The sequence below is a fragment of the Tachysurus vachellii genome, chromosome 3, assembly GCF_030014155.1.
Source record: "Tachysurus vachellii isolate PV-2020 chromosome 3, HZAU_Pvac_v1, whole genome shotgun sequence".
NCBI classification, from domain to species: Eukaryota; Metazoa; Chordata; class Actinopteri; order Siluriformes; family Bagridae; genus Tachysurus; species Tachysurus vachellii.
The window spans coordinates 32,419,083-32,433,861 of record NC_083462.1 but is presented as its reverse complement, the minus strand read 5'-3'; the positions used below and the strand labels follow the sequence as shown (position 1 = coordinate 32,433,861).

The window sequence follows — 14,779 nt, the reverse complement described above, 5'->3', positions numbered from 1 at the left end:
AGAGAGTGCTCAGTGCGCATGTGTGACATCAGCAGAAAGCCGTTTTAACATTGACATGGAGGATAAAAACAAAGAAAGAAAGAGAAGAAAGTCTTACGATAAGGTAAGAAGTAGGACGTGTTAATATAGGATCAGCTTTCCAGCGCTGGAGAGAACTGAAGGAGCAGGAAGTTGGTCACATATTCACAGATTGGAGTTTCCTGAGTCAATAACTCCTGAGCTAAACGCTGTTACTACACAAATAACACCTCTTTTCTATCGTAGTAATGTAGAGACGCAGCTACAACCGTGTTTTGTGTAGTAACAGTGTTTAGCTCAGGAGTTATTGACTCGGGAAACTCCAATCTGTGAATATGTGACCAACTTTACTTAAGACGCCGAGGCGCTTTTTTCCTTCTCGATAGGTGAGTAACGTTGGTTTTGTTTTGTTACACAGAACTAATATATGCCTTTGTCCTTTACATGATTATGCTTGTGTGTCATTTTTGCTTGTTTGTTTATCTGCAATCGTATTGTTCTTCCCTTCAGCTATGATAAAGACACATTTCTTTCTGTTAGTTGCCTGGGTTACGTATGTATGTGTGGGCGGAGCTATCAATACAGGGGTGGGACCCATTTGTTTTAGGGGCGTGTTTGTTTTGGTGATTTCAAATGTCAACATTGGCTTTCAAACATCGGAGACCCTGCCTTTAAAGTTGACAATACGCACAGTGAAGCATGGTGGTGACAGCATAGTGCTACAGAACTGCTTTTATTAACCTGGGACAAGGTCTTTAGTCGAGATAGAGGGAGTCATGGAGATCTTCAAATGCCAATCTGTACTGGATCTGTAGAACAATTTCACATGGCAGCACCATAACAACCCAAATCACAAACCCATGATAAATGACATAAACAGCTTCAGAAGAAGAGCAATATTTTGGATTTTTTTTTTCAAGGAAGAGTGACATAATATTGGAATAAATGTTTACTATTTTTCTCCTCAAGCATTTTGTTGTTGTATTTTTTCACTTGAATGAATTTCACAAAATAAATATCTGACATGTTTATCTTGGTTTAATTTTTGGTTTAATCACAAAAAAACCTGTTGGTGTGTAGACTTTTTTTTTTTAACATCTGAACTGTGGACTTTCCACTGAACTTCCACTGAACTTTCCCAAAACAGCTAAATGTTTGGTCAGTGTTAAAGATTTAATCCTGCAAATCTTACTGTCCAGTATTCGCCTCGTCTGCACTGTTATTGTCACAACCCACACTTATCGGGTGAGTGTGAATTACTCGACTCCGAGGACGAGAGGTTGGAATTTTCACTTTTTTCACTAATTTTAACTGAAGATGTAAACTGAATGTAGCTTGAGTCAAACCTCAGTTGCTCAGTTGAGTAAATTAGATGTATGGAGGTTGCACTGAAAAAAGGGTCTCCCAAATGCCATAAATAAATGGTTTCCTTTTATAGCCTTAGCTCCAATGAACCCTTTATGTGAACCATTTATCAGAGATCTAAACTTTGCTGTATACATGCATTGTTTTTTATTTATTCATTTTTTTTAAATACTTTTTGCACATATTTAGGACTTAATGTCTGAATGTTTGTATGTTTAAGGACATGTTTAAAATGAGTCTTGAACACTTTAACACTAAAATTCCTTTTCTTGTTTGTTGTTTGCAGAGTAATAATAATACATTATACAAATCATTTTTAAATATGTGGCAAGTACTGCACACATATCTAAGCTGAGTAAGTTTTATCCCATCCGATCCCATCTAAATGTTAAAATCCAAACCCGGTGTTTGTATGAGGTACAAATACGTGGGATGTGGTAGCTCAGTGGTTAGGCTGTTTGGCTACTGATTGGAAGGTCATTGGTTCAAATCCCAGGTCCACCAAGTTGCCACTGCAGGGCCCCTGAGCAAGGCCCTTAACCCTCAATTGTTCAGGTGTATAAACTGAAAAAAATGTAAGTCACTCGGTATAAGAGTGTCTGCTAAATGCTGTAAATGTAAATAATTATTTGAGTGAGATTTTTGTCGCGGTTACAGTCGGTGAACTCGTGATTATAATCTCATAATTATAAACTCTGGTTATTTAAGCTGTTAATTTAGTTCACATATCACACATTTTCATGGTCAAAGCAACCAAAAAAATTAGCATGAATTGAATGAACCTAAATCCTTTCACAAAGGACCATGTAGATGAAAGTCAGATAGAAATGTTGAATGTTCATTTGTTCATTCATTTTCTACCGCTTATCCGAACTACCTCGGGTCACGGGGAGCCTGTGCCTATCTCAGGCGTCATCGGGCATCAAGGCAGGATACACCCTGGACGGAGTGCCAACCCATCGCAGGTCACACACACACACTCTCATTCACTCACACAATCACACACTACGGACAATTTTCCAGAGATGCCAATCAACCTACCATGCATGTCTTTGGACCGGGGGAGGAAACCGGAGTACCCGGAGGAAACCCCCGAGGCACGGGGAGAACATGCAAACTCCACACACACAAGGCGGAGGTGGGAATCGACCCCCCAACCCTGGAGGTGTGAGGCGAACGTGCTAACCACTAAGCCACTGTGAATGTTGTGTATCGATAATGTAGAGCATGATTTGTGGAAATGAGATATATGTATCTGAGGTTCCTTTTTAATTCTTTGTGCTCACATCAACACTCACTTCTACATAACTGATGAATCACGGCCATCATGCTCAGTATTGCCACAGCAGCGTGTCGCGAGCGAGAACTCCTGGAGAAGATGAGTCATTTAACAGCTTCTTAGTTTCTGCATGTCACATGTCTCATGGTCTGATTTATATTTGTTGACTGACACCATTACATCTAGACTCATCTTCCACTTCCACATCATAAGGATCCAGTATATGTTAGATAAGCTGTAAAAAGAGTCAATCCACTGTAACAGCCTTCTTTATTAACCCCACTAAAGATCTCTCATCTCTTCCTTGTAATTATGTCGATCGAGTCATGCTGATCAGATAATTGTGGGTTGAGATGATAACAGCGATCAGGCGGCGTGAAAATGTCCCCGATAACTCGTTTGCCTTTCTCAGGGTGAATGAACAGCTTTGCCTTAATTTACATGATCCATATCAGAGTTCTGAAATATAGAGAAGCTAGAGAAGGTTTTTACCAAAGCACAGGAAGATCAGTGGAGTGAGAAGAGAAAAAGAGCAGATGGTCTCCTATTAACAGCTGACAGAAGGAGTGTGTCAGTTGTCTCAGCATGTCTGCTGATCCACCCTCTCAGGTGTGAGTCAGCATGTGAGTGAGTGTGTGTGTGTGTGTGTGTGTGTGTGTGTGAGTGTGTGAGGGATAACCTATAGTTAGTTTTTGATCCATTCCAAATAAAATCATCATTTCAGGCAGCCACAACAATTCAGGGCACCTTCTCTGTGCTATTCGTAAACAAAAACACTCTCTCTGTAAACTCAGGCGAATAAAACCAAATATAACGTCTATAAAAGTTGAACTAAACTTAACAGCCGCACATCTGTTTCACAAAACACTGTAATGTCAAATCTCACAGAAAATTGTCGTGTGTGTGTGCGTGTGTGTGTGTGTGTGTGTGTGTGTGTGTGTGCGCGCACTGAGCAAATATGCCTTTATCTCTTAGGACAAATACTTTAGCAAGTGATTTTAGAGTTCAGGGTGAGCACATAAAAATAAAATTCAGCTTTTACGCTTAAGGTTAAGGCAACATCAGTTTTTTAAAAACTCACAAATGAGATTCAGAATTTTTCCCCACAAACAGCAATGACAAACCAACAGCACAGCAATCAAACTCTCTTTCTCTCTCTCTCTCTCTCTCTCTCTCTCTCAAATTGGGTAAACGTCTCACCTGCCTCGGTAGAGAAAGCCACTCATCTTCGCCGAACCCAAACCACATGTGTGAAGGGTGAATAAGTGCAGACAAGAACAAACTCCAGCTAGGAACTCCTTTAGAGAAAACTTCCTTGGCTCTGATCTCAGGCCAGTTCTTTAGAGAAGACCTCTTTATTCCAGTTCCCACTGACCGTGTAGGCTGGGAGTCTACACACTCGCATGCACACAAACACACATACACAGCATGTGCAGCCTCCCTTTCTCACAGGTCAGCCGAGTAAAGATGGTCAACTGACGTGGCAGAATCAGACCCAAGGGCAGCTCCAGACCTGGCAAGCTTCGCTCTCACATATACACACACATGCTGAGGAGTAAACAACAGTGAGGTGAAGGCACACACACACACACACACACACATGCTCACAGAGCTCTGAGCTCTTTCTGAAAGGCTGATCTGTTCTAGCATGTCTCAATAGACAGGATTCTCTCTGTGTAGGTGTGAGTGTAAGTCACTCAGGGCCTTCCTGCTCAGACATGAGAGGCAGTCGTTTGACTATTCGCCCCTGGCCGTGTGTTCTGGGGGTGGAGAGATGAGAGGGAGGAGAGACACAGGTTCAGGCAGGTTTGTAACAGATAAAAACACAGGGTTAATGCAGATCATCCTCCTGCCTGAGATGAGGATTTCTTACAGTAAGAGCATCTAGTTATGGTTAAGGAAAAAGATCCACCACAGAACCACCATGTTTTCTACTGTATATTGCCAAAATATAATAAATTAGGAAGTGAAAATATTTGATACAATATAGTGACATTTATGGGGAATTTGGATGTTTTTTGACTCATATATTATATTCTTTTAATACTTATTTCATTCTGTTTAATTCCTGTTTGTTTAAATAAGCTGTATAGTCGTTACCGTTGTAAGATATATTGTGTAAGTGACGTACACAAGCTTAGCCTTCCGCATCGACACAAGTGTCCTACTGTAGAGACAAAAAACTGGAATTAGCTAAAATGACTCAAATTAAACTAGAGACACAGAGCTTTAAGAATTATGTGTTTTTTCCTCTTTTCATGAGTTCTTATCCAGCCTATTAGGTACAATATATTCATCGAAAAATTCTAAAATTGGTTCTAGAATTGGTTTTATTTTTTCTTCACATGAAAATATCTTCATATATTTTATATCTTCAAAGTGAACAGTGATATCGAACTACGGTGGCCGAGAAGTGCAAAACAAATGAACAAATCCGAAAACACATTAACAAATCTGAAAACAAATCCGAAAACAAATGAACAAATCCGAAAACACAACGACAAGTCAGACAACCCGGAAACAGTAGTGTATCGTTTTTGAATGGAAACTTACCGATCATTGGACAAGACACCTGTCACTCAAGATATACAGGTATGGAATCTTATGTGTAATGTGTAAAGTTCTCCGTTTAAATATAAGAAAATAACAGAATTAATCCACAGTAATCCATTCCATCCATCCATTCCAACTTTTCCCTTCAGCAGACTGTTGAACTTCATGCATACCTTGAGTGACAGGTGTCTTGTCCAATGTTCGGTATGTGTATGTTTTGGATTTGTTAATTTGTTTTTGGATTTGTTAATTTGTTTTGCACTTCTCGGCCACTGTATCGAACCCATTTCTGCTCACTGTGATGCCCCAATGGTTTGTTCAGAATCTTCTAAAATATAAAGGTGTGTATCAACATCCACTAAAATTCTATGTAAGGTTAACAACAGAGGGAAAAACACACGTCTCACTCTGTAAAGCCAACCGAGTCTTGACTTGTTTTTTATCAGACTTGCGGTGATAAAATGATTCATTTCTTTACGCCGATTGAAAAGAGCCATAAATCGACTTTCAGTCCACCTGTAGAACAGAAGTCCAGTGTACTGGTATAGAGTTAAACCACATTTCAGATGAAGTCCATTCCAGAGCAAAGAGAATAAATCTTTATAAGCTTGGCTTGTGTGTTCTAGGCATGCCACTGTTACATAACCATGAAAACATCAATGTGTAAAAATAACCATCTGCCCTCTTTCCCCTCATACACCCCTTATCAGTGTGAGAGTAATGTGACTTCAGGAAGCTCAGGACAACAGTAATTACAAAAGCATTCAAATCTGGTGACTCTAGCGTTTGTATGAGCAAACTTACTAACTAATGATAACACATTGTGGCAAATGTGTTAGGAGATAACTCGAGCTGACTTTTAGCAGCTAACAGACCAACATAATCGATCAAATCTGTGCAGAGGAAATTAGATCCGGAAAACATAGGGGGAGGGGCATGAGATAGTAAGATTCGTTATATTAAAAATAATTCAAATGATGTAAACGATAAGGGGGGGGGGGCATGGCTTAGTGGTTAGCACGTTCGGCCCACACCTCCAGGGTTGAGGTTTCAATTCCCGCCTCCACCTTGTGTGTGTGGAGTTTGCATGTTCTCCCCGTGCCTCGGGGGTTTCCTCCGGGTACTCCAGTTTCCTCCCCCGGTCCAAAGACATGCATGGTAGGTTGATTGGCATCTCTGGAAAATTGTCCGTAGTGTGTGATTGTGTGAGTGAATGAGAGTGTGTGTGTGTATGACCTGCGATGGGTTGGCATGACGCCTGAGATAGGCACAGGCTCCCCGTGACCTGAGGTAGTTCGGATAAGCGGTAGAAGATGAATGAATGAGTGAGTAAATGATAAGATTTTTCTGAGACTCATGCCCCTGTTTAAAGGGTCTACGTCACCCCTTTCAGCACCCCATGATGGCCTCCTATGTGTTAAGTTGTGTATTTGTGGGCTTTTTGAAGCTGGTCTGTGAAATCTCACACCTCTCAACTCTTCAGATTCTCTGTAATGCTCTCCAGCATGGTGCACAATCCCACACAGTGCTTTAACTCTGTCTTTACATTATGAACATTCTGTAAAAAGGCTGGGAATGCAGTATATCTCTGCACTGATGTCAGAACAGATTTATTGCTACCCTTATAAAGGTTAGATTAATGCTAGAACAGACCGGAGGGAAGCGTGAGCTCTTTGGAGAAGCCTGCTTTCTATTCAAACTGATTTTTTTTTTTTTAAAAACATTGTACACGTGTGCATGTGAAATCCAGGAGCTATCATGACCCTGTAATTACCAAGACGTGTGTACTGTGCAGCCAGACTTCCATCTAAAGTCACAATGTTTGAACAGCTGTGGTATGTTTTACAGTCAGAGAATGAATCAGGAGCCAAATTGTGTTCACACACTGCTGTATCCCAGTACAGGTGAACCAGTCATCAACCAGCAGCCTGTATTTATGACTAGAGGTCGTAAGTCACAATTCCCCAGCTGGAAAAACCTTAAGAATTCACCTGAAAATCTCTTCTGCTCTACTAAGCGATCAGGACGTGACATCAAATCAACCTGCTCACAACATCAGTTCAAAGTAATCAAAGCGAGGATTTCTATAACTAGCAGGATTTCATCTAGATCAATCATCATACTAATATTTGCTTCTTAAATCTGTAGCATTAACTCTAAAGTTCACTGTTTTTTCTCTCTCACTCACTCATCTTCTACCGCTTATCCGAACTAAATCGGGTCACGTGGAGCCTGTGCCTATCTCAGGCGTCATCGGGCATCAAGGCAGGATACACCCTGGACGGAGTGCCAACCCATCGCAGGGCACACACACACACTCTCATTCACTCACACAATCACACACTACGGACAATTTTCCAGAGATGCCAATCAACCTACCATGCATGTCTTTGGACCGGGGGAGGAAACCGGAGTACCCGGAGGAAACCCCCGAGGCACGGGGAGAACATGCAAACTCCACACACACAAGGTGGAGGCGGGAATCGAACCCCCAACCCTGGAGGTGTGAGGCGAACGTGCTAACCACTAAGCCACCGTGCCCCCTCACTGTTTTTTTCGAGAAGGAAAATGTACTAGCTTGCTAGCTTCTCGGCATTCATGTTCTTTTTTTTTTATTTGTAGCTCGAATGCATAGAGGTCGACAGTGAAATTTTCCAGAGCACCAAATCCTTTGTCCTGCTCTTGAGGTACAGCGGATGCAGCATTGGCCTTACAATACGATACGAAGTTTTGCACCACAACTGGTATTCAGCTGTGCAAATACCTTAGTTGCTGTACAATTACAACAAAACTTATAATTTTAATTAATATTAATCCCTAATGATAAAGTTGGGGGAACTATGGCTTGTATGACAAGTATGGCTTGGTGGACGGGCGGTGGGGGGTGGGGGTGGGGGTGATGGGGTGTACGGTGGCTTAGTGGTTAACACGTTCGCCTCACACCTCCAGGGTTGGGGGTTTGATTCCCACCTCCACCTTGTGTGTGTGGAGTTTGCATGTTCTCCTCGTGCCTCGGGGGTTTCCTCTGGGTACTCTGGTTTACTCCCCCGGTCCAAAGACATGCATGGTAGGTTGATTGGCATCTCTGGAAAATTGTCTGTAGTGTGTGATTGTGTGAGTGAATGAGAGTGTGTGTGTGCCCTGTGATGGGTTGGCACTCTGTCCAGGGTGTATCCTGCCTTGATGCCCGATGACGCCTGAGATAGGCACAGGCTCCCCGTGACCCGAGGTAGTTCGGATAAGCGGTAGAAAATGAATGAATGAATGAATGAAGTACAACTGTGTAATCAGAAGCTTTTGAGCACCTTATGAGTATAAGCATTAGTGTAATTTTTTCAATTCATTGTAGATTTAACACAAATTCTTTTTTTCGCTCAATATATCACATATCACCTGCCCCAGGCCTGGTACTGAGTTATGAGATACAGACAAGAATCTGGCAAAAGAGGAACAGACTACAGGAAGGAGTGTGAAATTGGAGCAAATCTGAGAGGTACGTAGGAAGGAGGCTGGCTATGAAGAGCTTTGAGAGTGAAGAGAAGAAAATAAGTTTTATCAGTTTTATGTAAAAATAAATAAAGAAATATATATCATGAAACTAATATTTTGGACACAATGGCTATTTTGAATTTTTATTTTTTTTTTTTACATTTACTCTGCTTGCAGAAATAGATACTGAAGACTAACCAAAAGATTTATGACACAATAATAATGTCTTTATACTAGAAGTCTTATCACTGTAAAGAAGCAAAATCAGCATGACTGGAAAAATACATCTTACAAATCTTATGAATCTGAGTAAAGTTGTATCTTTCCCAATTGACTTTACATCATGTTGACCCGATAAAAAAAGATCATGTCCGCCGATGATGTCGCTAACTCTAATGTTGGAACAGTTTACTTGCTGAACACAGAGAAACGTCCCACTGCGCTTATGCTATATATAAATGACGTTAATAAGACAAATGATCAGATGAATTCTGCTTTTAATCCTCGGGAGTCTGAGGTATTTTCTGGATCCTGGTAACGATTTGACGTTTGATCTTATTTCAGTTACTTACAGCATATTAACGGCTAAAGTCTAATTTCACCGTAATCGAATTGATTGTGCTACAAAAATACATGAGCAACGTGTATGTACTTGTTTGTACTGTATGTGTTAGAAAATCAAGTTTATGTTTGATTAGTACAAAAACATTTGTAAGGACAAGGACAAGAGATTACAACACAATGATTTGCTCTACTCTTATAAATGCATCATGGTTAATGACTTATGCTTGTGACTAGAAATATTAGACAATAATAGACAACTCGATAAAAAAAAGAAGATTAGAAATAAAGTTCGTCATCTTTGTTAGAGAGTAATGAATAGTTCATTTTCTGAAAATCCATTAAGAGGTGGTAATAAAGTGTAAGTGTTCCGGTGCTTAGATAAGTCTAGACAACAATAAACTACACCGCTAGGACCCTGATGTCTCACTAATACTTCACTACCTGTAATCAAATTGCATTTCTGCTCCATCCTGTACATTCTGTTCCATCTTTTCCCACCAGTTATAATAGTATATAACAGAATGTTAGCTTCTACATGCTATAATTATGGTAATAACAATTATGATCATACGATCAACTTTGCTCGGATTTATAAGATGTGTAGTTTTTCCTCTATCACAATTCTTTGCCAGTAATAACCAGAAGATATACTGTTATCGTGTTTAATGTATTAAAGAAACAATGCATTCACTCTTCAGCTGTAAACCCTCGTGTATAAATAGAATAAACCGGATTCATTCACACCTACCTGTAGAGCATGCTGGGAAAGTATTCAAATGAGAAAATCCCCAATTTCTTTTTTTTCCCAGAGATTCTGAGATATAAATACGAGCTCCGGTAAAGCTTTTAGGTCAGAAATAAATGAAGAGCCTCAGCTTAGTGTCTCTCATGTCATACGGTTCCCTGTTCAATGAGAAATCCTTTTTTAATTTCTCCATCCTTGAGTCAACCTGCTGTTTGTTCGAAGGCTGTAAAAGAGCAGTGGAAGCTAAGCTGTCATCTCCAGAATGTACACACACACACACACACACACACACACACACACACACACACTACATACTGTTACATCTTTTCCTACCAGTTATAATTGTATATAACTGTACATTCATTGCTTACCCTAGTTACACAGTTAATACATCTGTTTATGTATATTATCTGTACATACAGTACACTGTATAATTCTTGGTTACTGTTGTGCATACAATGTACATACTACACACATTTGTACAATATATATTGGACTTTGTCTATGCACAAAGTTGTTAACGATAAACGATAAGTTGTATCCATCTATCTATCTGCTTTAGAAAGATAAAATTGAGACGAGGGGAACAGTCATTTGTTTCTAAACAGGTTTACTGCATTCAGATTCAGATTTTTTGGATCTACGTATATATGCAGTGGTATAAGCACACGGTTTCACGAGTGAACACAAAGAGTAAACGCGTCACGGCGCAGGTTAACGGTTCAGCCGTGGCACATCAGTCCGAGAGAACGTGACACTGAGCCATCTGTGTGGAATGAAAGCCAGGCGATCTTCTCACTGCTGACGTTTAGGCTGATTAGAAACAGGACCTGTCCTTCACTGCTGAACGGAGGAAAGAGGAGATGTACACCATAATTAACTTTGTCACATTTTCACAAGCTGTTAATGAGGTGCTTTAACTCTTACAACATGTGCATGCTGCTCTCTGTGTCTGTCTCTTACGGGGAATTGGAAGCAGATACAATGTTTTGAGAGAATTGACAATTTAATTAGAGCTGGTTGGAAATTCAAGGTATTCCATAAAATAATACAAACAATAACAAAGAGAAAGAGCTGCAAGAGATTTAGCAAAAAATACCAAAAAATCCTATTTCCTCACATGATATTTAAAATCATTTTTCAATGCATCTATTAGTCTATCCAGGATTTCATGATTTTGCGTTCACAGAAAGCGACACTTCTGAAGAGTTTAAAGCAACAAGTCAGGCAAAATTGTGTCAACAAAAATGGTTGCACAAAAAAAGCAGAAAAACTAAATACAAAAAGTTGCATCACATGGTGTCTTAGTGGTTAGCACGTTCGCCTCACACCTCCAGGGTTGGGGGTTCGATTCCCGCCTCCACCTTGTGTGTGTGGAGTTTGCATGTTCTCCCCGTGCCTCGGGGGTTTCCTCTGGGTACTCCGGTTTCCTCCCGCGGTCCAAAGACATGCATGGTTGGTTGATTGGCATCTCTGGAAAATTGTCCGTAGTGTGTGATTGTGTGAGTGAATGAGAGTGTGTGTGTGTGTCCTGTGATGGGTTGGCACTCCGTCCAGGGTGTATCCTGCCTTGATGCCCGATGACGCCTGAGATAGGCACAGGCTCCCCGTGACCCGAGGTAGTTTGGATAAGCGGTAGAAAATGAATGAATGAATGAATGCATCACAAATTTTGAAGAAAAAGAAACGTTTTTTTGGGTCGCAAAAAAAAAAAATCTTCTGAGGACCTGAAGAAATATAATGTCAATTAGATTTGTAAAGTTCTACGTGAAAAAATTTAATGTTGGCTTGTTGGCAAGTATTCCCAAAGGCCGGTATGCTAGGGTGTCAATCATTTTGTGAATTAAAAATAACTCATTGTGCTGAGTGTTTTGATATAGCACATGTCCATTTTGTGGTATTTTTTTATTTTGGGGGCGAGGCTGCACGTGAAATCACGTGATGTCATCCGACTACATGTAAGGAAGTTCCCCTTTTGATATGTCACATGTCAATGTTGTGGAAAGTTTTTTGATTTTCCATATATTGGGGTCGGGGCTGTTGGAAAACCGAAAGGCCAGTCGGTACAGCAATTTTGTCCAGAGTATCACCCTAAAGAAGCTGGCCGAATTATAAACCTCTAAAGTTTATAATGGGTGTCTATGGCAAAAAAAGACCATTTTGAGACCCAGATACTCGGATCCCTTAGAAAAGTAAACATACTTCAGACCAGGTTCTACGACAGTATTACTCACTGCGCGGCTCGCGAGCCTCCTGCGGCTCGCCAAGCTTTAATATGCGGCTCACATGGCAGTAAATAATACGATGATATGATCATGTGGTTAAAATATATTTATCATTTAAATAACATTAAAAACAATCAGGGAAGCATAGAAAAACGAATGTGCTCTATTACAAATAATAATATATATTTATATATATTATTTAACTCGTCACTGACTCCAGTTTTTGGCGGCCTGCCAGAAGCTAGTTTGTGTTTCATGCTAGTTAACAACTTGTGCTTACTGTACACACACGGACTAAAAAAATGGATCGATTTCTTATCAAACAATCCCGCGCACAAAATGAACAGCAACAAAGCAATGTGACAGTGACAAAAGAGGTAACTGATGGGGAGCATGCATCATCCGCAACTTGAGTAATTATTGTATTGCAATATTGTACATTATATTTAAGCAGATAAGCTATTTAAGACTGAATAACTGCATGCTTTGCGGTGAAAGTGGCTCTCCTATTGACTTTGTCCTATCAGTGTGGCTCACATGAAAAAAATAGTGAAGACCACTGTTCTACGACATATCCGATTTTGGTGCATGTGGCTCGAAATCCTTAGGAGGACTAGCAATTAATACATTTTTGTCTAGGAAGAGTAAGCAAAACAGAATGTTAGCTTCTACAAGCCAACATAATTATGGTAATAACAATTATGATCATACGATCAACTTTGCTCGGATTTATAAGATGTGTAGTTTTTCCTCTATCACAATTCTTTGCCAGTAATAACCAGAAGATATACTGTTATCGTGTTTAATGTATAAAAAAAACAATGCATTCACTCTTCAGCTGTAAACCCTCATGTATAAATAGAATAAACCGGATTCATTCACACCTACGGTTCCCTGTTCCATGAGAAATCCTTTTTTTTATTTCTCCATCCTTGAGTCAACCTGCTGTTTGTTTGAAGGCTGTAAAAGAGCAGTGGAAGCTAAGCTGTCATCTCCAGAATGTATATACACACACACACACACACACACACACACACACACACTACCACCTACACTATATACCACTACATCGTAGGAATTTCCCACACATGTTCTGTGAGCTTCTGTACAGAGATATCATCCAGCACTACATTTAGCATTTCTAAAGGTCGGAACTCGTAATTTTGTGTAAACTCCGACTTGGAAAAATCCAAAGAAAACACCCCTCAACTGGGAATTTCTACTCAAGAACTCTCTCTTCTACCTCAAGTTCAAATCCACATGGTCGCTCACAGCATCAGCAATAAAGAAAGCAGCCGATTTAAATGAGTTTACGAGCCAAACATTCAGACCTCTGACTCCTGTATATCAGAGCCAACATTCACCTTTTCAGTAATTTGTGCTACAGAAGCTGTTTTGTGTGATTAGTCCAGATGAGCTAGTCTTCACCCCACACACACGTCAATGATCTTTTCACTGATTATTCTTCCTTGGAGCACTTTTGGTATTTATTAACCACTGTATACCGTTTAGGACAGGTTTTGACCCAAATGTCTAGAAATCATAATTTTGATAAAGTCACTCAGTGGCCATTTTTGTTTTTCCCTTCCAACACATGAACTTCAAGAACTGATTCACTTGCTGTCTAATCTATCCCACCTACCGACCGACAGGTGACACTGTAACGAGATAACTATGTGTATCTCGGACATACAGTTATTCAAAATATGTCTTTACTTAACAATTCAATTCAATTCAATTCAAGTTTATTTGTATAGCGCTTTTTACAATGGACATTGTCTCAAAGCAGCTTTACAGAACATAAACATAGAACAGAAGATAAACATAAGGAGAAGTATAAAGAATTAATATAGTAAAAATTCAAGATATGTATAGTTCACAGTGTGTATGTATGTATGTATGTATGTATATGTGTGTGTATGTATGTATGTATGTATGTATGTGTGTATGTATATGTATTTAACCCCAATGAGCAAGTCTGAGGTGACTCAGGCAGCAGTGGCAAGGAAAAACTCCCTTAAATTGGTAAAGGAAGAAACCTTGAGAGGAACCAGACTCAAATGGGAACCTCATCCTCATATGGGTGACACTAGATGGTGTGATTACAAATATACAGTGTGATAAATGCTGTATTGGTGTAAGGATCACATGGAGTTCAGATCTCCTCTTAGTATCACAGAGTCCAACTGGAGCTGGTAGATCTGTAGATGTCTCAGGATTCTCACAGAGTCGGCCTCGTCTCAGCAGAGGTCCAAAAACTTCATCGCACGGAAGACGATTGGAGCTGGTACAATGTCTGGGTGTCTCGGGATGGGTAGAAAAAAAGAAGAGCAGTGCAGAGGGATTAACATATCTGCAACAATTACCATGCATATATTTTTGTTTGATTAGCTTGGTAAACAGGTTTGTCTTACACCTCCAGGGTTGGGGTTTGATTCATGTCTCCTCTCTCAGTGTGTGGAGTTTGCATGTTCTCCCTGTGCTTCACATGGTTTTCTCCAGGTTCTCCAGTTTCCTCCCTAGTCCAAAATCATGTATAAG

The 14,779-nt window shown here is 40.1% G+C and overlaps 1 protein-coding gene across 2 annotated transcripts in view; it reads right to left on the bottom strand.

Moving 5' to 3' along the window:
* The window catches only part of pde4dip (phosphodiesterase 4D interacting protein), a 78,483-nt gene extending 74,116 nt beyond the window's left edge, over nucleotides 1-4,367 (bottom strand). For both annotated transcript variants that reach the window (XM_060866848.1, XM_060866849.1), the window contains exon 1: nucleotides 3,863-4,367. In XM_060866848.1, the coding sequence (XP_060722831.1) occupies nucleotides 3,863-3,888 (26 nt within the window). In that variant the 5' untranslated portion in view covers nucleotides 3,889-4,367. The remainder of the gene's footprint in view (nucleotides 1-3,862) is intronic.
* Nucleotides 4,368-14,779: the final 10,412 nt, after the last annotated feature.